Genomic DNA, 22,150 nt, shown 5'->3' on the forward strand with positions numbered 1-22,150 from the left:
ACAAAATAAAGGTACGGCGATCCTTGACAACGGAGTTCTGGACGGTGATTTGGCTGAGGTGATTCTGGGAATTAGTTTAAACAGGGGAACAGGCTTACCCTGCCCTGCATTAGTTAGCCTTTCTGTTTCTCAGTTTAGTTAGCGCCTGAAGAAAGGCTAGGTTTTGTTTTGTGTGTTTTTGTTTGAACAGTTTGCTAAATAAACGTACGCCACGGCGTTTAAAGAGCACTACCCTTGTTTCGTGTATAATTAAAGTGACAAACACCTGTTGGAAAGAACAAAGTACTTCACATTTGGTACCAGAAGTGGGGCATCGTTTTCTTTGAGAACCCCGCAACATGGAAGAATTACTTAAAACAGTTCTACAAGCAACAGCAGCTCAGCAGCTCGCCACAGCGGCTTTGCAGGAGCATACCAAAGCCCTGGCAGAACAAGCAGCGCAGGATCGTCGAGAGTGGAGAGAACTATGGAGCCAGATGAATTCTGGAGAACGGGGGGGAGCAGCTTCTGCGGGACCACGTCCTATAAGAGCTAGCCATGTTTTACAGAAAATGAACCCAGCAGACGACGTGGAAGCTTACCTGTTGGCGTTCGAAAGGACCGCCGAGCGAGAGGCTTGGCCACTTGAGCAGTGGGCTGGCATTGTTGCGCCTTTTTTGAGTGGAGATGCTCAAAAAGCTTATTTTGATTTGGAGCTAACAGAAGCAGCTAATTATAATCTTCTGAAAGCTGAGATTCTGGCGAGAGCCGGGGTCACCGTAGCTGTGAGGGCTCAACGCTTCCATTCTTGGAGATATGAAGAGGGAAAAGCACCAAGGTCACAGCTGTTTGACTTAATCCACTTAGCCCGTAGGTGGCTTAAACCAGAGACGAATAGCTCAGCGCGGGTTGTGGAACTACTGGTCCTCGACCATTATCTGAGGAACCTTCCAGTGGGCTTACGAAAATGGGTGGCACAGGGCAGTCCAAACACCGCCGATGAACTAATCGCCCTGGTCGAGCGTCAACTCACTGCCCTGGAAATTGCCCAGCCCACATCCCGTTTTGCCAAAAGCAACTGGCGCCCCACAAGCCCGAAACAACGCACCGCCGAGAATCCCGGTAAGAATGTGTGGGAAAAAGGGGGCGCTGAAGAGCGGTCTAGAACCGTGAAGGGACCTTGGGCAGGGGAGAATAAATTGTGGAATGAAATGCAGAGTTTGCCATATCACAGGGTGCAATGTTTTAAATGTGATGGTTGGGGGCACATTGCCCGAAATTGTCCCAAGAGGGAGACGGTAGAGTCAATGGACTGTCATGTAGTGACTACGGTTAATAACTTATTTTCCTGCAGGTCACCAAAAACAGAGTATGTGGTTGCTGTTACAATAGGCGATAAAAGCACAGTAGCTTTGTTAGATTCAGGCTGTGGGCAGAGTTTAATATCCTCTGACCTGGTGGGGGAACACTTTTCTACAGACCAGGCGGAGGTACGAATAATGTGCATCCACGGTGATATTAAAACCTACCCAGCTACCACCGTAAATCTAAAAATAGGTTCCCAGGAGGTAAAGTTAAAAGTGGGAGTGTTACCTAGACTTCCTTATCCAGTGATTGTGGGTCGTGATTGTACCGAATTTGCTCGCTTAGTACAGTTGCGAGAGGTTTTTGTTGCTACTAATGAGGCAGGGTCATCTAGTGGCCAGAACCCAGAGTTGTCTGAATTGTTTCCGTTTGACGAAGAGGTACTAGCTGAACCGGGAAAAACCAGGAAGACACGAAGTCAAAAGTATAGGACCCAAGCTAAACCGCAAAGGCTCCCTGGGGGGAAATATACAAGCAAAAGTGCAGACCCCCAAACGCGTGTAGGGCAGCCTAACAGGGAATCTGAGTCGTTAGGAAGTTTAGAGGAAAACCTCCCCGAGATGTGGGATGAGCTAGCAGTGTCTTCTTTGGACTTCAAACGAGAACAAATAGAAGATAAAAACCTACAATATGCCTTTAATCAAGCTGTGGTACCGGACGAACGTTATTGGGAAAATAGGGACACGGTGACTATACCACATTTCATTGTTAAAAATGATCTCTTGTATAGGGTCACTAGAACTGAATGTGGCGAGTGGTTAGAACAGTTACTGGTGCCAAGTAAGTTCAAAGGGGTAATACTACAGCTGGCTCACAGTCATCTGTTAGGAGGGCATCTAGGCATACAGAAAACTAGGGACCGGGTAATGATGCGTTTTCATTGGCCAGGAGTCTATAAGGATGTAGAGCGGTTTTGTATAGCTTGCCCGGAATGTCAACTGGTCACTGGCAGGAAACCTACTCGAGCCCCGCTTGTCCCGTTACCTGTCATAGACGTGCCGTTTGAGAGAGTGGGAATGGACTTAATTGGGCCCTTGGAAAAGTCTAAAACAGGGTTCCAGTACATTCTGGTCATTGTGGATTATGCCACTAGATACCCCGAGGCTATACCGTTAAGGAACACTAATTCAATGAATATAGCACAGGCGTTGATACAGGTTTTTTCTAGGGTCGGTTTCCCTAAAGAGATCCTTACCGATCAAGGGACCCCCTTTATGTCCACAGTTATGAAAGACATGTGTAAGTTGTGCAAAGTAAAAAAAATTACTACCTCTGTTCACCACCCACAAACGGATGGTTTGGTGGAACGGTTTAATAAAACGTTAAAACAAATGATAAAGAAGGTAATGCACGTAGACGGCAGAGACTGGGATAGTTTTCTTCCTTATCTTATGTTCGCTATCAGAGAGGTTCCTCAAGCCTCGACTGGGTTTTCGCCGTTTGAATTATTATATGGGAGACAGCCGAGGGGAATTTTAGACGTTGTCAAAGAAGTGTGGGAAGGAACGCCACCTAGAGGGGACAATTTAGTCGAGTATGTAATAAAAATGAGAGATAGAATGGACAAGGTTAGCAGCCTGGTAAATGAAAATCTGGTCAGAGCGCAAGAGCGACAAAAAACGTTGTATAACGCCGGGGCTCGTCTAAGAGAGTTTAAAGTGGGAGACAAAGTGTTGGTTTAGCTCCCTTCACATGCACACAAGTTTTTGGCTAAATGGCAGGGACCTTTCCAAATAGCGGATAAGTTAAGTAATGTAAACTATAAGGTGTACCAGACAGGGAAAAGGAAACCATACCAGATTTACCATGTCAATCTGCTGAAACCGTGGGTAGACAGGGAACCTTTAGTAGGCACAGTACAGTGCGAAGATTTAGAACTGGGTCCTGAGTTGCCGGGTATGACAAGTGCGACTGAAATGAAAATTGGTGAACACTTGACTGCGGAACAGAGTAATGCAATTAAAGAACTAATTAATAGAAATGATGACGTGTTCTCAGACTTGCCAGGGAGAACTAATCTTATATCACATAGTATCATTACCCCTCCAGGAGCCCGAGTCAGAGTGAAACCATTTCGAATTCCAGAGTCTAAACAGGGGGATCTCGCTAAAGAAATAAAAAAGATGTTGGAATTACAAGTAATTGAGGAATCAAATAGTGACTGGTGCAGCCCGGTGTTGATGGTGCCAAAACCTGATGGAACTATAAGATTTTGTATGGATTTTAGAAAAGTGAACGAAATATCAAAGTTTGATGCATACCCAATGCCGAGGGTGGATGAATTGCTAGAAAGGTTGGGAAAAGCCAAGTATATTACCACACTCGACTTGACCAAAGGCTATTGGCAGGTGCCATTGTCACCAGAGTCAAAAGAAAAGACAGCATTTGTAACTCCACAGGGTTTATTCCAATTTACAGTGTTGCCCTTTGGTCTGCATGGTGCCCCAGCCACGTTCCAAAGGCTTATGAACAGGGTACTCAGGCCACATAGTCACTATGCAGCAGCTTATCTTGACGATGTGGTCATTTTTAGCGTTGATTGGGAGTCTCATGTATACAAGGTGGAAGCGGTATTGAGATCGTTAAGGGAAGCAGGCTTAACAGCTAATAAAAAGAAGTGTGCATTCGCTCTGCAGGAAACAAAGTATCTGGGATTTTCACTCGGACATGGCTTAATTAGACCACAGCAAAACAAAATTGAAGCTGTTCTGTCTTGTCCCCGTCCAGTGAACAAGAAACAAGTCCGAGCCTTTCTCGGACTTATTGGCTATTATCGCCGGTTCATTGAAAATTTTGCCTCAAGAGCTGTGCCCTTAACAGATCTCACTAAAACATCCACGTCTAACATGGTAAAATGGTCAGCAGAGGCTGAATGGGCATTTTTAGATTTGAAATCAGCACTGTGCTCTGAACCTGTTTTGATAAGTCCTGACTTTGATAAACCGTTTATATTACAAACAGATGCTTCGGAAGTGGGTTTAGGGGCAGTGTTATCACAGTCCTGTGAGGGGGAGGAACATCCTGTTTTATTTTTGAGCAGAAAGCTCCTCCCAAGGGAAAAAGCATATGTTACAATAGAAAAGGAGTGCTTAGCTGTCAAGTGGGCAGTGGACTCTTTGAGGTATTATCTCTGGGGAAGGAGATTTACACTGGTTACAGACCACGCCCCATTACAGTGGATGTATCGTCAGAAAGACAAGAATGCGAGAATAACCAGGTGGTTTTTAACGTTACAGCCTTACTGTTTTGACTTAATACATAGAAAAGGTAAAGAGCACATAAATGCTGATTTCCTGTCTAGGTTTCCGCAGCCAGCAGAAGTCTTGTATGCCCGACCCCACGGGATCGTGCAGAGGGGGAGGGTATGTGATGATGTGTATGTACCAGACAGTAATTTGGAGGCTTTAGGACCATGGGGGGTAGCCACACACTGTGTTGAAACAAATGTAACAAGTGTTTAATTGTATAATTAATCGGCAAATGCTGATCAGATGGAAGTGATCAGGTCGGGGTTAAAAAGGGTTTCAGTTTGTGTGTTCGGGGAGAGGGTTGAAGTGGAGAAACCAGCGTGTTGGACAAAAGGTTTCCTTATAACAAAATAAAGGTACGGCGATCCTTGACAACGGAGTTCTGGACAGTGATTTGGCTGAGGTGATTCTGGGAATTAGTTTAAACAGGGGAACAGGCTTACCCTGCCCTGCATTAGTTAGCCTTTCTGTTTCTCAGTTTAGTTAGCGCCTGAAGAAAGGCTAGGTTTTGTTTTGTGTGTTTTTGTTTGAACAGTTTGCTAAATAAACGTACGCCACGGCGTTTAAAGAGCACTACCCTTGTTTCGTGTATAATTAAAGTGACAAACACCTGTTGGAAAGAACAAAGTACTTCACAATATGCATCTATGGTCTTCCTATATATTAATTTGAACAACTTGCATTGTTAATATTTATTATTGTTGTTGATGTTTCATTTCTAATGTTTTGTGAATTAAAAAAAAGAAAGAATTAAAAAAAAGAAGATAGCGTGTAGTATATTATAGTTTTCAAACACTATCCTCTCCTGAAGACATACGGTGTATAAAGTACTGTATAAAAAAAATTATGATGAAATTATTTCATATTTACCTATATTGTATGGATTTTTACCCAATTTTCCAATTAAGTAATAAAATGCATACCTTTACAACCAAACATTTCATACCCGGCAAAGTAGGGAACATTCCTTTTGTTGTATCTTGTTTTTTTTCAAGGATATATAAAACCACTTACTAAAATCATGCATAACGTTTGTGAAAGACAACATTGTATGAGAAAACAATGTGGCATTGAAAGTGTTAAGGAAGGTTTATATTCCATTGCTCGACTGTCGTTGAAGAGCAAGGAGACCTGTGATCATCACTGTCGTGTCGCTGTGCAGTTTATACTTTCTATTGGCAATCGCCCTGCTCAAACTGCACTTGCTGACAGTTCAAATCAAATGAACTTTGACCTCGCCGCTATGGTTATTACAACACTAAAATGGATGACCGGTTGTTTGTCGAGAAGCTGCTCAGTGTTTATCCCTACGTATATGCAGTCGATAGAGCTGATTATACGAGCAGGTGAAAAAAGAGAACGCATGGGTATCAATTGCTGAACAAATGCAATCAACTTGTGAGTATTTTAACCTCACAAAGTGTAACTGGTGAAGTTTTAATTCTAATACAGCGATATTATGAAGTGCCCCAGGTAAAACATATTATTATTATTATTATGCTACAAGATTTTTTATATATATATTTTAGCTCAAAGAGCCAGCTGCCCAACGTTTCGATATGTTGTACATGTTGTGACATCATTTTTACTTCTATCTTTGAATCTGTATTAATTCTAATTAACACTACTTTATATAAACTTATATTTTTATTATATCATGCATTGCTGGCTTTGAGGATCAGTCTAGATTTGGCCTCCCCAGCGCATCAGCATGCACAACTTTTGAATGAATTTTGTTTATTTATTTAAATGTTATATATTTATTGAAGTTAATTAGTTCATTCTTTTCTGTTGAGTCCCGCTGGCATAATCGTGTTCAGTCTATTTATCCATTTACTTTCTTTTATTCTTCTATATGTCGCATTGTCTAATTTGAGCTGTTCTAATACTACAAACTTTACATCATTTATGTCATGTCCCTGACTGGTGAAGTGCTGTACTATTGGTTCATTCATTTTTTTATTTCTAATTAATGAAAGGTGGTTCTGAATTCTTTTATATAAAGTAGTTCCAGTCTCTCCAACATATTTGATTTCATCACATTTTTCACAGGCTATTCCATAAACAACATTGCTATTTTTACAGTAGGTATTAGTTTTTAGTGGATATGTGGTGTTCTTATGTTTAATTATATTTTTACGTTTGTCTATGTATTTACACACTTTACATCTACTAGTGCATATGTTCGTAGAACCTATTTTGTCAATTATTCTTTTATGTTTACTGTGAACTAAAATATCACCTAAATTAGCTTCTCTTTTGAATGCTACAGCTGGGGCCTTAAGAAATACTTTTTTTTATTTTTTCTGAATTATGTAGAATCCGCAAGTGTTTCCAAACTATCTTAGAAATATTGGGCAAAAGTTTAGAGTAAGTCATTATTAATGGGACTCTTTTGACCTTTTTATCTCTATTTTTATAATCTAGTAGATCATCTCTTTTTAGTTTATCCACTTTTCTTAACTCCGTCTCTATAATTCTTTCTTTGTATCCTCTTTTTTTAAGATTTGTTTTTAATACATTTCTTTGTTTTACATAGTCACTTTCTTTTGAGCATATTCTTCGTATTCTTATTCCTAGACCCTTTGGGATTGCCCTTTTAGTGTGTATCGGATGTGCAGAGGACATGTGTAAATACTGGTGCATGTCAGTAGGTTTACAGAAGAGGTCAGTCTCAATTGAACCTTCTTCAAGTTTTACTATGGTATCTAAAAATTATATTTCTTTCCTTGTCCATCGAAGGTCCACCTTAATATTACTGTGTATTTCATTTGCCATTTTATGAAACTGGAAAAGAGATTCTTCTCCATGTGTCCAAACCCCAAAAATATCATCTACAAACCGAATGTATTCTAAAGGTTCTCTTTTTGATTTTCTAAGTAATTGTTCTTCCCATTTCCCCATGTATGTACTGGCAAAATGCATTCCTAATTTAGATCCTATTGCGGTACCATAGTTTTGTTTGTAATTCTTATCAACAAATGTAAAATAACTGTTTTCTAAAACTATGTTGATCATGTTCAGTACCTCTGCTGTAGGTATTAATTTATCTAGTCTATTATCTAGTGCTTTTTGACAAGCTTCTAAAGTTTCTTTACGAGGGACACTTGGGTACAAGGATTTTACATCCATGCAAAATAAAATTGTATTCTCTGGAAGGTTGTGTTTTATTGATTCAAGTCTTTTTAAAAATTGTGTTGTATCCTTAACATAGCTTGGTAATTTCTCAACGTGCGACCTAAGTTGTTTTTCTGCTATTTCAGCTATTATGTGTGTTGGATTATCAATTGTACTGACTATCATTCAGATAGAGAGATAGATAGAGAGATAGATAGATAGATAGATAGATAGATAGATAGATAGATAGATATTTTTAAATAGCATAGCATGTCCAATATTTTCTGTAATAATAATAATAATAATATTTTGCATGCTACAAACTGAAAAAGAAATGAAAATGATTGCTAGTAAAGTATAATGTAACCACGTTAATTAAAGTAAACTCTTATTTGGTATTTAAGATTAATTTTGGTGAATTTAAGTAAGTTAATGCTTAGCAGATCCTCAGTCAGAAAGTGTGACAATATAAAACAGCATTTTTTTTTATTATTATTATTTATGCACTACATTGCAGAGGTAGAAAGAAGGCAACTGCAAGAGAAAATAAAAGAAGCAAAGTTCCTGTCAGTGATGTCAGACAGTTCAACCGATAACGCTGTCATAGAAGAGGAGCTAGTATATGTATGATTCTGCCAGAAAGGGCTGGTGACTGCAGTTTGTGGGCATGCAGTCTGTGGAGAGGGCAGATGCCCAACACATCTCAGAAGCTATATCTACCCATGGTGGCTAGTGCATGGAAAAGTTAATTTCAAGCCCTGAAACATTGAGTTTTGTTTATACACACAATAACTGTGCAACAAATGGACGCAACATCTAAAGGAAGATTATTGAGGATGCTTGGGTAACCAGAGCTATCCAATACACTCCAGTTTCTCCCAGCTCTCACTGTAGCAATTGATACATTTACAAATACCCCTCTTACGTCCTAAACTGGGGAGCATATCTACTTTACCACCATTTTCCCCACAGGGTGACTTCTCAGTATATACTATTTTTCTGGTTAATGAGGATGCAACATCAGAATAAGTTTTCCCTCATCTTACCTTAATAGCCTTGATTGCTGATTTTGTAATTGCAATCATCTTTGCCCGTGAAATCGGGGGCTTCATGTCCATCAAGCAGAAAAGCTATAAAAGAAAAAAAAAAGACAACTTTGAATACATTTACTGAACCTCTGATTTGAAAGGCGACCTTTCTCATCTCTCATACTTGGACATTCCATTCTAATGTAACTATTGTTCCATGAGAAGTCATCAACAAACTACTGGCAAGTTCAAGACTTTTGGATGATCACATTTCTGTGCATTAGGACAGACCCATCGCCACAATACCCAACACAACCATCTTGTAATAGTGTTATTTTTCTCCAATAATTATTTTCCTATAATACATACAAATCAACATGCAAAAAACAGGATTGTTATTCTTTATTCATAGGGGAAAGTCTATAAATGTTTTTTTTAAAAAGTCAGCCATGGTTTAGGTGTGGGCAATTGCAACATTTTCAGGGTATATTAGTTTTTTTTGTGTTGAGTACATCTGCAGTGTTTTTATTTATTTTTCCCTCCGTGTCATGTCTGTGTGTGCGTGCTTACTGGGCAGGGCTAACTTTTATGATTATAGACAAGAGTAACTACTGTACCAACATCACATTTAAAAAAAAAAAAAACTCAGTTTTTATTTTAGATTTGTTTTTCCATTTTTTGAACTTGTTTCTCCTCAGGAGATAAGGCAAAATTAAATAGGTCTATCGCATGTGATGCCAAAAGTTAGGTGTTTGGGTACGTCGTATATTAGCTCATTTTTGTTTACTTTTTCTAGGAGATTCATTATTTATCTGTAGTCATTATTTATCTATGCATTTACTATTTTTTTAACATTTTTTTTTTTTTTATTTGATTTGTAAAAGAGGAATTTTCATTTTATTATTGGTTTAGTTGTTATTTTTACTTTGTGTATGTAGCCTATGTAAAGAACAAAGGCATTATTTAGCTGTAGTCATTATTAATATTTAGCCATGTATTTTATTATTAGTTTACTGTGTGTGTGTGTGTGTATAAATAACAGAAAAACACTTGGCTGTAGTCATTATTTAGCCACTGTATTGTTTTTAGATTGCTTTTACTTTGTGTGCATGTATGGATATAAAGCACAGTCATTATTATTATTAGTTTACTTTTTTCTGTATGAAAAATGATGGAGAATCTAATTATTATTATTATTATTATTATTATTATTATTATTATTGTTATTATTATTATTAATAATAATAATAACAACTGGTATTTATTTTAATGTTTTATGTGGGTGTGTGTAAGCCAGAAAATGGATGGAAACAATCAGTTCCAGCATCTGGTTCAATCACTGCAGAGGAGATGGAGATCCTCCTCGTGGAGGACCACGAGGGCATGGACGTCATGGAGGAGGAATTTCAGATTTGGCACGCCCCCGAAGGTGATTTTTTTTGTTAAAACAAAAACAAACAAAAAAAGTAGGTCTCCATACGTGAACAGGGTGCTTGTTGTTCAGTTTCATCATTTTGCATGTTGCCTCACTGTTCATTCACTGTTCTTATAGAATGTTGTCTTGTTTTCTAATTGCATGTTGCCTAACAGTTTACAGTTTTCTTACTGCATGTTTTCTCTTTGTCATCTTTCTGTAATGACAATTTATTAAGTAGTTTACCGATCATTATCTTGTATAAAATGTTATAAAATATTAATTTTCTGCAATAAAATGTTTTAGCCTGATTTTTATTTATTCTAGTTCTGAAAATAAATAAATACAGCACAATATGGAAGTGTTTTTTGTCTCCCTCCCCCCAAATAAAATTTTTATTCGTAATATGTTGTTTTTTGGGGTTTTTTTTCAAATAATAAAAAAAATTACTTGATAACTTGTGTGTTGTTTCTTTATTTTTATACTGAAATATAATTGCATCTCAAACAGGGCAATAATGTTTCCATTCTGACTTTTTGGCAAGTCTTAGCCCTGGTTTGCCTTTGCCATTTTGGAGGTTGATTTTTGTAAAATACTATGCATTATAAACCCTGATCTAGTTCTGCAGCTTTACAAGATATTTCAATTCTGATTCCAGATTTGAAATCCTTGACCAATAGTGAAGCTACTCTACATTTTTTTATATAACACTTGGAAAGAGGTTGAAATTGGCAATTTTTAAAATTATTATTTTCATATGTTTATCATTTGTTGGGAGGTGTAGCTCATATGAAAAAATTAATTAATTGCATACGTCATTTACTGTTTGCCAACTGATCTTTCAATTTAATTTGCCAATGATCTTTCAGTTTAATTTGGCAAACAAAGACCTTTAAAGGTTGTCAATCATTTGAGGGGGCAGGTTTTGTCCCCATTAAGTGACCAATCAATCGTACTAGGGCGGGTTCAATCGACTATGCTGTAAATTGTGAAGCAAGACTCGTTGTGGGGATGACTGGCCAATAGGGGAGGAGAGGAGGTTCATTCCGTCCAATCATTTTTGCATTCTGAATCGGAACTCGGGAAACCAGGTGTGCGTCTGAAAAGCTGCCTCGCCGAGTGTTAGGTGGGCACATACAGTATGTGATAGGTGAAACCTACATTATGTAAGTACATTTTTTAAAACCTATGCTGTCAAAATGTTGTAGTTACAGAGGTGAATTCTGGGTAATCTAGTCCTTACCTTCTTCAAAGCGCTCTCTCTACTCTCGAACCGCTTCGGCAGAGCCCTCTGCCTACTGAACACAGCACCTCAGGAAATATTTTTCTATTTTGGTTTTTGAAACAAAAACCAAGCCATTTTCCATTTTCCAAATAATTGAAATAAGACCTTTTATATTTTTCTTTTACAAAGTCCTTGTTTAATAAGACGTTCGAGTCGCATTGGGTTTGCCCTCGGTCTTACACAATCCAATGATTTTCGCATTCTTTTTCAACAAATGTGCTTATTGTGGACGTGTGCTGTCTCTGTGCTCAGCCAATATTTTTATTATGTATTCATTTAGAAGATGCTCTCATCCAACGCGGTTTAGAGTTATTACAAAGTACTACTACAATACAGCCAAGTACAACAACAATGTAAATATACAGGTACTTTTTTTTCTCGGCTGCTGCTGCACTCCAGTATAATAATAAAAGGTAGGGCATACGTTTTACGAAGCACAAGAGTTGTCTTTATACATGCAAGTCACGAAAATAAGCACATTAACACACACATACATCACAAAAAGGAAAAACACGCACATTGCTGTAATACTGTGCCTAACCCCTGGTTTTATAACTATAAAATTAACTGGATTATACCATATATGTTCAGGGCCTGTTCATAGCACCATAGCTCGGCCAATTGAGCGCCGCCCCCTGGAAGCTTCCATCCTCGGTCGGCAAAGGAATAGCCTGGACTCGAACTTGCGACGTCCAGACTATAGGGCACATCCTGCACTCCACACGAAGCGCCTGGAGGTGCCACTTGGGAGCCCCTAAACCAGGGTTCTCCCCAGGAATTTTGTATAGCCGGGCGGCAGAACATTATAGCCGGGAGCATTTTTAATGTAAAAATAAACTTGCCTTACCTTAAATATATAATACGACAAAGAATTTGAATAATGTGTTGTCTTTCATTGACTATATCTGGCTGCGCTTTTTTTATGTTCTACATTCTTTTTCATTACTGTTTTTTTAATTTCACGGTAAACTACCGTGCTTATTTAGGAACTACGATTTGACTGGGGAAAGATAATGTAAGTTTGTTGGAGTTCACAAAAAAGATAAATGGTAACCTTTTCACTTCCTTTTTAGCTTAATTACTGAGCTTATTGCTTCATTTAAATTGTTTCTTTATGTTTAGTTTTCAGGGCATTTTGTTAATGCACGTCTATTTTTGTTTTTCGCTGTTCATTTTAACAATTATTATTATTATTTTATTTTTTTTTACACAGGGGGAGGGAAGGTTAGGTCGGCCAGGGTGTCCTCGGCTCACCGCGCACCAGCGACCCCTCTAGTCTGGCTGGGCGCCTGCGGGCTTGCCTGTAAGCTGCCCGAGAGCTGTGTTGTCTTCCGACACTGTAGCTCTTGGGTGGCTGCATGGTGAGTCAGCAGTGTGAAAAAAAAGAGGTTGGCTGACGGCACACACTTCCGAGGACAGTGTGTGTTTGTCTTCGCCCTCCCGAGTCAGCGCAGGGGGGGTAGCAGTGAGCAGAGCCTAAAAACAATTGGCCATTCCAAATTGGGAGAAAATAATAAAAAATAATTGGCAACAACTAAATAAAAAAATTTAAAAAATCCTGGTTTAAATATAGGCCCTATGTCTTGTTCTAGTAGTTTACCTGCACTGCCTAACTTTATCTGTGCACCCCTTATTGTTTTCTGTTGGTATGACAACCTTAGTGTAGCATATTTTGCACAGTGCACCTCCATTTTCTCCAAGAATACCAAAATGGATACTGTGTGTGTGTTTGAGCTGTTTTGAAAGAGTCCTCACTGCTGCTTTCACTCACCGCCTTTTGTCAATGAAATCTCGCAAAAGCCTCACAACCACTGGGTCATCGCTAGGGCGGAAGTGGTGGCTGCTCAAACACTACAAGACGTATTAATTCAATATTACTAGAACAGACAGAATACTTGGAATTACTTGTGGAATAATTAAACAAAAAATATCATTAAAAAAAAAAATCAGCCGTCATTATAAATCATCATAATGAATACAATCTTACATTTCCAATAACTAAATTATTTTTATAATGCAATTTTTTTTATCGTGTCTTCTGTGCTATAGAATATTACCGAGTTATCATAAATCGTCCCAACCCTAGTTGAAAGGTTGTGTGGGATTAACATCTGGCTAATAAAACACAGTTTACCAATCAGAGAGCAGGATTTCTCCAAGCAGGTTTATAATGTGTATTAATGGTCGCAATAGCTGGAAGCTGATTTGGCTGATGATACTGAATTGTAAATGCTCCGGCTAAAGGAATACCTTCTAGGCATCGACAGCGATCCGTTCACAACATATACAGTACCAGTACTGTTTTGTAAAATGTAGTTTAGTTTGACAGTTTATTAACGTTAAGTTAACCCTAAGTAACGGCCATTAGTTTTGCCTCTGCCATTGTGATAGACCGAAACATAACCGCCAGATAGTACATAGAGATTTATGCTTTTTGATTGTGTTTTGTTTTAGTTTTATTAAATGTTAGTTTGTTAATTCTATTATAGTTTATTAACATACACTTGCCTATTGTTTTGCTTTTACTTATTCAGTTCATTTCATATGTTAATGCACGTGCGTCATGACAAGTAATACATATGTATTTATTTATTTATATTGTGTCTGGTTGCTAACTCCGTCTTAGAGAACACTTTGGCTATAAAAACACTTTGCTTGCTTCCCAAGGGGTGTTCTCTTAGCCGCAGGACTACATTACTCTGCTGTTACCTTGCTGAGCACATGTGAACACAATAGCAAAACTGGGATGATTGAACCCTTTTTGTTTCTGACCGGGACCAAAAATGAAGGCTGAAAACTGGGACAATCCCACTTGTCCCGCGACGTCTGTAACCCCAGTACAAAGTCTAAATGTTATGGTACATTTTTGAAAGTTTTGAAAAAGAAACACTAAAAGCCACAAACAGAATGTTGTTTGTTTAAAAGAATGAATAAGAAAAAGACATTGCAATAGAATCCACACCCGTGTCCATGGGTGAAACTGCTATGCAACTGGAGTCTTATTTCCATTATTATTATTATTACTACTACAATTCCATGTTTTGCTACAAACTCGATCAGCCCCAGTGTATAGGTAACAAGCTCAGGTGTGTCTTATTAAACTCATACTAAAACCAGGAATGGATCAAACTGGTCTTATTTTCCAACACTGATCCGCGGTGAGGGTGCCCGTGTCAGATGGACAGGCGCACATTTTGGGGACGCAGACAGCATGCGTGCGTAAAAAAAAAAAAGTATGTTGCTTACATCTGCAGAGCAACTGGGGCATGCAATGTAAAACAGCATACAAATGGCACACACACGCCAATTAATGTTGAACAGCTCTATACAATTTGCCCTCTAGACTTCACAACCTCCATTACAGTATTACTTACTTTTTTTCTTCAAACTAGGGGCTGAATTTCAAATAAGAGTACTCTAGCACTTCAAATTTAGAGTACTTGCAAATCCAATGAGAAGCACAGCAAAGTTGTGGTTTACTGATTATGTTGGCATGACATCCACCCCTACTCCCACCGCTGTACCTTTATGCAGTAATTGTTGACTTTCCCGCACCACACTCTTTAACAGGTTGAACAGCACGTTCACCCTTTTCCAACCGTTGAATAAGTTTCAGCTGGAGTAAGTACCATTTTGAATTTGTCAGGGACACGCTTGCAGTGCGGTGAATAAGGCGATTCGGATCAAAGGGGTTTGAGTAACCGGCTTCTACTGTATTGTTTTCAAATTTTGTTTGATTCTACATGGAAACATCTATGTATAGAATATGTACTTGTCAAGGTTACCAAAATTACAGTTTTGGGTAAAGAACTTTTGCGATCCTTAAAGTAGGTGGGGTTTCCCTGTTAGAAAGCAAAGTCAATGGTACTAGGCGATACATTTCTAAGGCTGGGGCGATGCCTAATTTTTCACTATCAACATATCCAGGGTTCTCCCCAGGAATTCTGTACAGCCAGGTGGCTGTACATTATAGCCGGGAGCACTTAACGGAAAAATAAACCTGCCTTACCTTAAATATTTAATACGACAAAGAATTTGAATAATGTGTTGTGTTTCGTTGACTATATCTGGTTCCTCATTTTTATGTTCTAAATTATTTTTCATTGCTGTTTTCTATTATGGTACATTTACCGGGCCTGTTTAGGCACTCTACGATTTGACTGGGGAAAGATAACGTAGGTTTAATGAAGTTCACACAAAAACAAAACAAAAAAAAAAGTAACCTTTTCACTTGTTAATGCATGTCTATTTTTGTTTTTTGCTGTTCTAGATTTTTTGAATGCAACTGTTCATTCAAACCATTTTTTTTTTATACAACAGTACTCACACACGTTTGGTCACCATCATAACTGTTGCATGAAACCGGACTGTAATAATCTTGCACCTCTGCACTTAAGCATTTGTGACCCGGGACAGCAAAATCAGTCTGAAGTTGCATATGTAGATTTTACACAGCAGCCAGATTACTGAGTGAAGTCATGAATTATCGATTTTGAGTTTTACACGTTTTTGTGTACTTAACAGTCCAAACTATCGTTTTATCAAGTTTATTTTGTGAAATAATGTCTTTATTATACTGTAAATAGACAGTTTGGTAACAACAGCGACCTATAGATTGTCAAAAGTAGCTGAAACAAAGACTAAAATCCGTACAATTCACGGAATCACAACAGCGTCCTTCCACGCATACACATCATCCGGGTATCTATTGAAAGCTGTACTTTCCCGCTATGTAGGTCATTAATAGACTGACATCTTATTTAGCCAATGAAAACAGTTTTGAGAAGTGGTTGCAGTGTAAACAGTTCTGCTTGTTGCTATGTGTGACGTCATTTGGCTTCTTGTAGTATCCACAGATTGGCTGAATGCCTCCACGCGCTTTGACTTCTGGGACAGCGGCATTGCTGTGGTTGTGAACGCAGAGAACTTGTGATATTAAACCCCGGCAAAAAATAAATAAATCAATAAATCAATAAATCAATAAATCAATAAATAAATAAATAAATAAATATAAAAAATCACAGGCGAATTATGTCTTTATCAAAAGAACAGGATGTTGCAAATTCTCTTAACATTTTATGATCCAGCAACATGGAATCTGCTGCGACTGACAGACAGTGGATGCAGCTGGTTTCGGAATATTTTTGTGATGGTGCGTACTCGTCTGAGTCTGACAGTGAGAGTGGTGATGTAGATGACCCTGATAATGTTGACAGCATAAGCGAAAGTGATCGTTTCAGTGCCGATAGTGATGACGACGCGGCTGTCATTGATGAAGTAGCTGTGGTGATGGAGAATCATGTCGCTGACATTGTTATTGATAACAATACTAGAACCGAGTTGCAAAAAATACATAATTACAGCTGTGTAAATAAGTCATCTAAATACAGCTGCAAACTGAATGACGGGAAACCCTGTGTTAAGGTATTTTCTGATGAATATATACTTGACCTGAGGACATCAATGGGTTATTTGCCAGACTATGAGAAGGATCTGATTCTCTTAGGAAAAATCAGCGCCACTATCAGCAATGACAAGCTAACTACAAACTCAAAAAGAAAAGAACAGATACCTAGAAAAAACCAAAGAACAACCTACTACATACAGGGCCATCGTGTTTGCAGAGAAGCGTTTAAGTTTCTACACTGGTAAGCACTTTGCCATTGAAAACTTTCTGAAAATCAGCCAGGATAAGCCGACAGCACTGCTGAAGCATTACCAACAATTTTGTTTGGTACCTCGGTACAAGAAGTCAGGAGGCAGGCAAGCAACAGATGTCAGGCTGCTTACGCATGCTGCAATAATTAATTTGCCTAATTAGAGCTTTTTAATGATTTTTAACTCTTAAATGGCTGGTTTCACATACCGATTAGCACTAATCCTGGACTAGCTCATGTTAACTGAGGTAAGGTAGTCCAAGATATGTATTTCAGAATATGCAAATACCAAGTGAAATGTAAATAGTAAATGTAAATAGTTCAGCACTTTTAATTTAAAAGCATTTACATTTTTGTTAAAAAAAAAAAAAAAATCGCTATGAATTGTAAAAAAAAAATGAATTTTTCTATGTTTCAATAAATGAAAAATAAATATTTGTATCATATAATTTCTTTGTCATATTTTGCAGAAAGGTATGAGGAGTTATTGGTGTATGTGTCAGAATTCTAACATAATGGTTGCTAAGGAAATAGCTGGAAAGTAGGTGTCCCATATTTCAACTTAATTTTCTCAAAATGGCGTCTTCTGACTTTGCTGATTTCAAAATGTCATATCTCAGGCCCCATTTGAGATATATCAATAAGTTTGGTATTATTTTAAAGCTTATTATATGCCCAATCCATTGCCACAATAAAACAGTTTTTGAAATTTTTGACCAAGTGACTGATTTTGCTGTCCTGGGTCACATTTGTAATTGTGTATCAGCTAACAAGTGTTCCGCTGATATCCCATGACGCCTTTCATCTTAAAGGCATACAGCCTCTATACATGAACCCCAAATATGTCTCACAAGAAGGTGAGCTCAATTGCATGCAGATTCAGCGAGTCAGACCTGAGGGGAGCAGAGAAGCTATGTGCGTAATGCAAAAAATAATTGCAGATTCCAAATTTAATAAAAACTTTCCTTTGCTAAAATCGATGCATCGCCTCAGCCTTATACATTTCAAATTGTAATAACCAACAAGGTATTGCCAAGTACACTATAGCCAAAAGTTTTGCATCATCCTAGAGAATTACCGTAAAAATCGTTTTATAGGTAGGGCTACTGATTTTCCACGATCGCAGAACCACGGACGGAATCGCGGAATTAGGCATAGGGAATCGAACTGGCATTTTGGGAATGGAATTCTGCGCAGCCTTTTACTGCTGTTATTCTCCTATAAAAATAATGGATTGCTTTGAAAACTACACTACCCAGAAGCCCAGTGATGAGTCTCTGTTGCGGCGCTGCCTGTGTGCTGTGTCGTTCTGTGGTTCTGTGGAATAATTTTGGAGTTGTATATACAGAAAAGTGAAAAGTACCTGATAAAAACGATCAACCCCCTTGATTAAAAAAAACTTAATTGATTATGTATTCATTTATTTAGTTATCACAAATCTGTTAATCCGTCACCTGTTCAACACAAGGAAACAACACTGTGGTTGAGGTGAAACCTTTAGTTTTATAACTTACTATTGCTAATTTATCATTAACTCCTTAATAATAATACGTACTCTGAGTGATTTTTAGTTTTTGTTTAACTCATGTTGCTATAACATTGCTCTCTCTACTCCACATACTGTAGTAAGAACAGAAATGGTTAAAATTGTAGATTCAACGAGTGGACCAATAAATACTTTATTTACCAACTGTACCGAACACAAAGCCAGTGTGTTTATTGTGCAATGAATGTGTGTCAGTAGTTAAGGAATACAATATGAAAAGGCATTTTGAAACTAGAGGCACAGTAGTTAGAGGCTCAAAAGTAGACACGCTGATCTCTTCTTAACAGTTACACTATTAATATGTCATGCATTTTAAAATGTTTGTAATGATACTCCGTTAAATTCTCACACTGTTCTATTAAAAGTACTATTCATATGCAGGGGTGGACAAATTATTACTGTGTGGTAGACCAATGGGCTACCAAAAGGTAAACTATGGTAGCCCACCACAAATTTTGGTAGGCTACATTTTTCAGTAGATAAACATTTCCCTTTAACGCTACGCACCATTAAAAAATACAATACAATTGTAAGGTGGTAAGGTTCAGAAAATAAATCAGACATCACTTCTGAGTGCCACTAATAAAACATGTTTGGTTTTCTTTACCATATATAACCAGATACTACCAAAGTTTGCTAACAACCTAGTTTCTGTTAATATTTCTACCAAACAATAACAAGCTAATAATAGTTTATTTTATATAAAATGTAGGGAATTATGCTGGACTGCATTATTTGCATTATTTTATTCTGCTAAGAAATAAATAAATAATAATAATAATAATAATAATAATAATAATAATAATTTGGCTGTTTTATCAGTTGGTCTGTACAAAGTAACCAAAGATCTTCTATATAGAAGATCTTTAAGTAACTGCTTAAGAAAAAAAAAAAACCTTTCAAAGCCGTCGGTAGTCCCGCGGGCTTTGGAACATTACAGTACAGTAGTCCCGGACCCAATTATTGGTAGTGCCAGGCGCCCGGACTACCGATTTGTCCGCCCATGATATGGTAAAATGTGTAAGTCTTGTTCAATATATGAACATGAAGTTATGCAATATTTATTATTGCTTAAAAATGTGCAGAGTAAAATATTCTGGCCCACCTACTCCTAACTTTTTTCCAATCTGGCCCCCTTAAATTTAAAAAAACAAGTTGAAGAGCCCTCCTCTGCCTGTCTGTCCAGGGTATAGGTGAAACACATGCAAGCAGTTTTACAGCAAGTACAGCATAAACCAGTCTGTGTTACTGCAGATGAAACTACAGATGGGAGAGATAAGTGCCCTGAACATTGTATTTAATTTGTAATTTTATGAAAATTGTATGTTTTTGTAATAATGCCTCTTGTTTGACTATTCTGTATATTGTAATTCTAGCAATATGCTTTATTTGTTGACTGACCTACAGTACATTTCTACTAGTGGACTGCTATAAGAAAGTGTAGTTTTCAGGGAAAAAAAATCTACTCAGGGACTTAAATTTGAAAATAAATAAATAAATAAATAAATAAACAAACATGAATTCTATAGATTTTTAATGTAAAAATGTTATTTATGTTCAAATTACGCTGTTAACGCTTAATAAATTGGTAAAAACAGAATTAGTCATTTTGAAAAACGGAATTTGCCATTCACAAGAATGGAAAATCAGGAGCCCTAGGTCACAACTGGCATAAAAGTCGCTGCCCCCCCGTTTTTTGAGACTTACATTTAAAAAAACACTTTCTCTTCCTACACCAATTCAACACAGATAAATAAAGAAAAATTACATAGGTTTAGTTTCGAAATAACCCTTGTTTGCAACATTTTAATACACTAGTAATTTGTGTTTTTCATTTTAGTTATACTGCTAATAGAAACTCCATTCCATTTTTCTAAATTTCATAATTGGTTCAAGACAATTTAAGTACAATGTCAAAATACATCAAAATAGATATAATACTACTACTGTAAATTCCAGTAGTAACAGTGCAAACCACTGACAAGTGGTACTTGAATGGATTTAAAAAGTAATAATTAACAGTGCACCAATCAAGTTATACATTACAGGAGGCTGTGTGGTCCAGTGGTTAAAGAAAAGGGCTTGTAACCAGGAGGTCCCAGGTTCAAATCCCACCTCAGCCACTGACTCATTGTATGACCCTGAGCAAGTCACTTAACCTCCTTGTCTTCCGTCTTCCGGGTGAGACGTAGTTGTAAGTGATTCTGCAGCTGAGGCATAGTTCACACACCCTAGTCTCTGTAAGTCGCCTTGGATCAAGGTGTCTGCTAAATAAACAAATAAAAAATAATAATACATCCCACATCAAATCTGTATTAACTTATTTTATTTGAGCTTCTCAAGTACCCAAACACTTCAAGAACATACCTTCGCGTTACTGAACATTTCTTTCCAAAACCACTTAGACAGTATAGTACCAGCTGCATTGGTTTTTACACATATGTTGTATTAATTACAATTTTAAAGAAAAGTATTAAACAGTGCTGCTTGCACCAATTAAAAAAGCAAAAAACAAAATAATCTAAACAGTGCACCATCTACTAACCAGTTAACAAAACATCTTAGTGTTGCATACGGTGCAGTACAATTGCATTAACCCTTTCATGACCAAGCATTTTTCAGTGGGATGCTCCCCCAAGACCAGGCATTTTTTGGCTGTAGTTGACTTTCTTCCTATAAAAATAAAAAAAGAAATCACTAAAAATCCATTTTTTACAGTAGCATCTTGCAAATGGTGTCCTTTTTTCAGCACATTCTGGGGGAACATTATAAAGTACTTCAGAAACCATACAAACGTTATGCTTTCCCCCCCACCCCGCCACCCCCCAGTAATTTTTATTATGTATTCTGCTTAGAGATACATGTATAAAAACGCGTTATTCTAAGACCTGAGGGATATTACAATACTTCCTGAAAGTTTTGTTGCAAAATACTGGTGTTTGGGCAGATTACAAGACATTGTTTCACTTGAGTGACTGCAATGACATAATACACGTTTATTCTCAGGGTCTTTATAAGCAATAATGGTCACTACTCGATTTATTTTCTCAAAATAAATATTTATAAATAAAATAGGTTACACGTTTCATTATCAGTAACAACGAAAATAAACGTACCCGATACATTTAGTTCATGAAATAGTATATGCTTATATCCACTCTTTATATTTATAAAATGTTATAAAAACATATATATTAAAACACAACAGAATAAATGTTCTAATATAATTATTTACAGTCTTTCCCCATTTTTTTTATTAGCTCTAAACAAGTTTCTATGATGTTTTGTTTCTGCTTTTGTCTCTTCCTGGCTGCTGTAAACAATCTCCGCCCTTTAGACACCAATGCCCCTCTCAGCGACGTCACACAAAAAAATAAAAACTATCAGGATGTGAACATCAGTCTCTCCCCTATCCATTGATTTGTGTTTAAAGCCTGTACTGCAAAGTATGGTGGCCCTGTAAGTCTAAAAAAACAAAGTGCTTTTTTTATCGTGTTTACACGATCGCGGT

The 22,150-nt window shown here is 37.5% G+C and overlaps 1 protein-coding gene across 4 annotated transcripts in view; it reads right to left on the reverse strand.

Annotated features, from left to right (window-relative positions):
- The window catches only part of LOC117405866 (SR-related and CTD-associated factor 4-like), a 51,169-nt gene that overhangs the window by 23,201 nt on the left and 5,818 nt on the right, over positions 1-22,150 (reverse strand). For 3 of the 4 annotated variants that reach the window (XM_034009314.3, XM_034009313.3, XM_034009312.3), the window contains exon 2: positions 8,756-8,839. In XM_034009314.3, coding sequence (XP_033865205.2) covers positions 8,756-8,827 — 72 coding nt within the window. In that variant the 5' untranslated portion in view covers positions 8,828-8,839. Of the gene's footprint in view, positions 1-8,755; positions 8,840-20,798; positions 20,907-22,150 lie in introns of all 4 variants that reach the window. The other variant, XM_059029708.1, reaches the window with a different exon arrangement.

Source organism: Acipenser ruthenus, chromosome 9 (genome assembly GCF_902713425.1).
Source record: "Acipenser ruthenus chromosome 9, fAciRut3.2 maternal haplotype, whole genome shotgun sequence".
NCBI lineage: Eukaryota > Metazoa > Chordata > Actinopteri > Acipenseriformes > Acipenseridae > Acipenser > Acipenser ruthenus.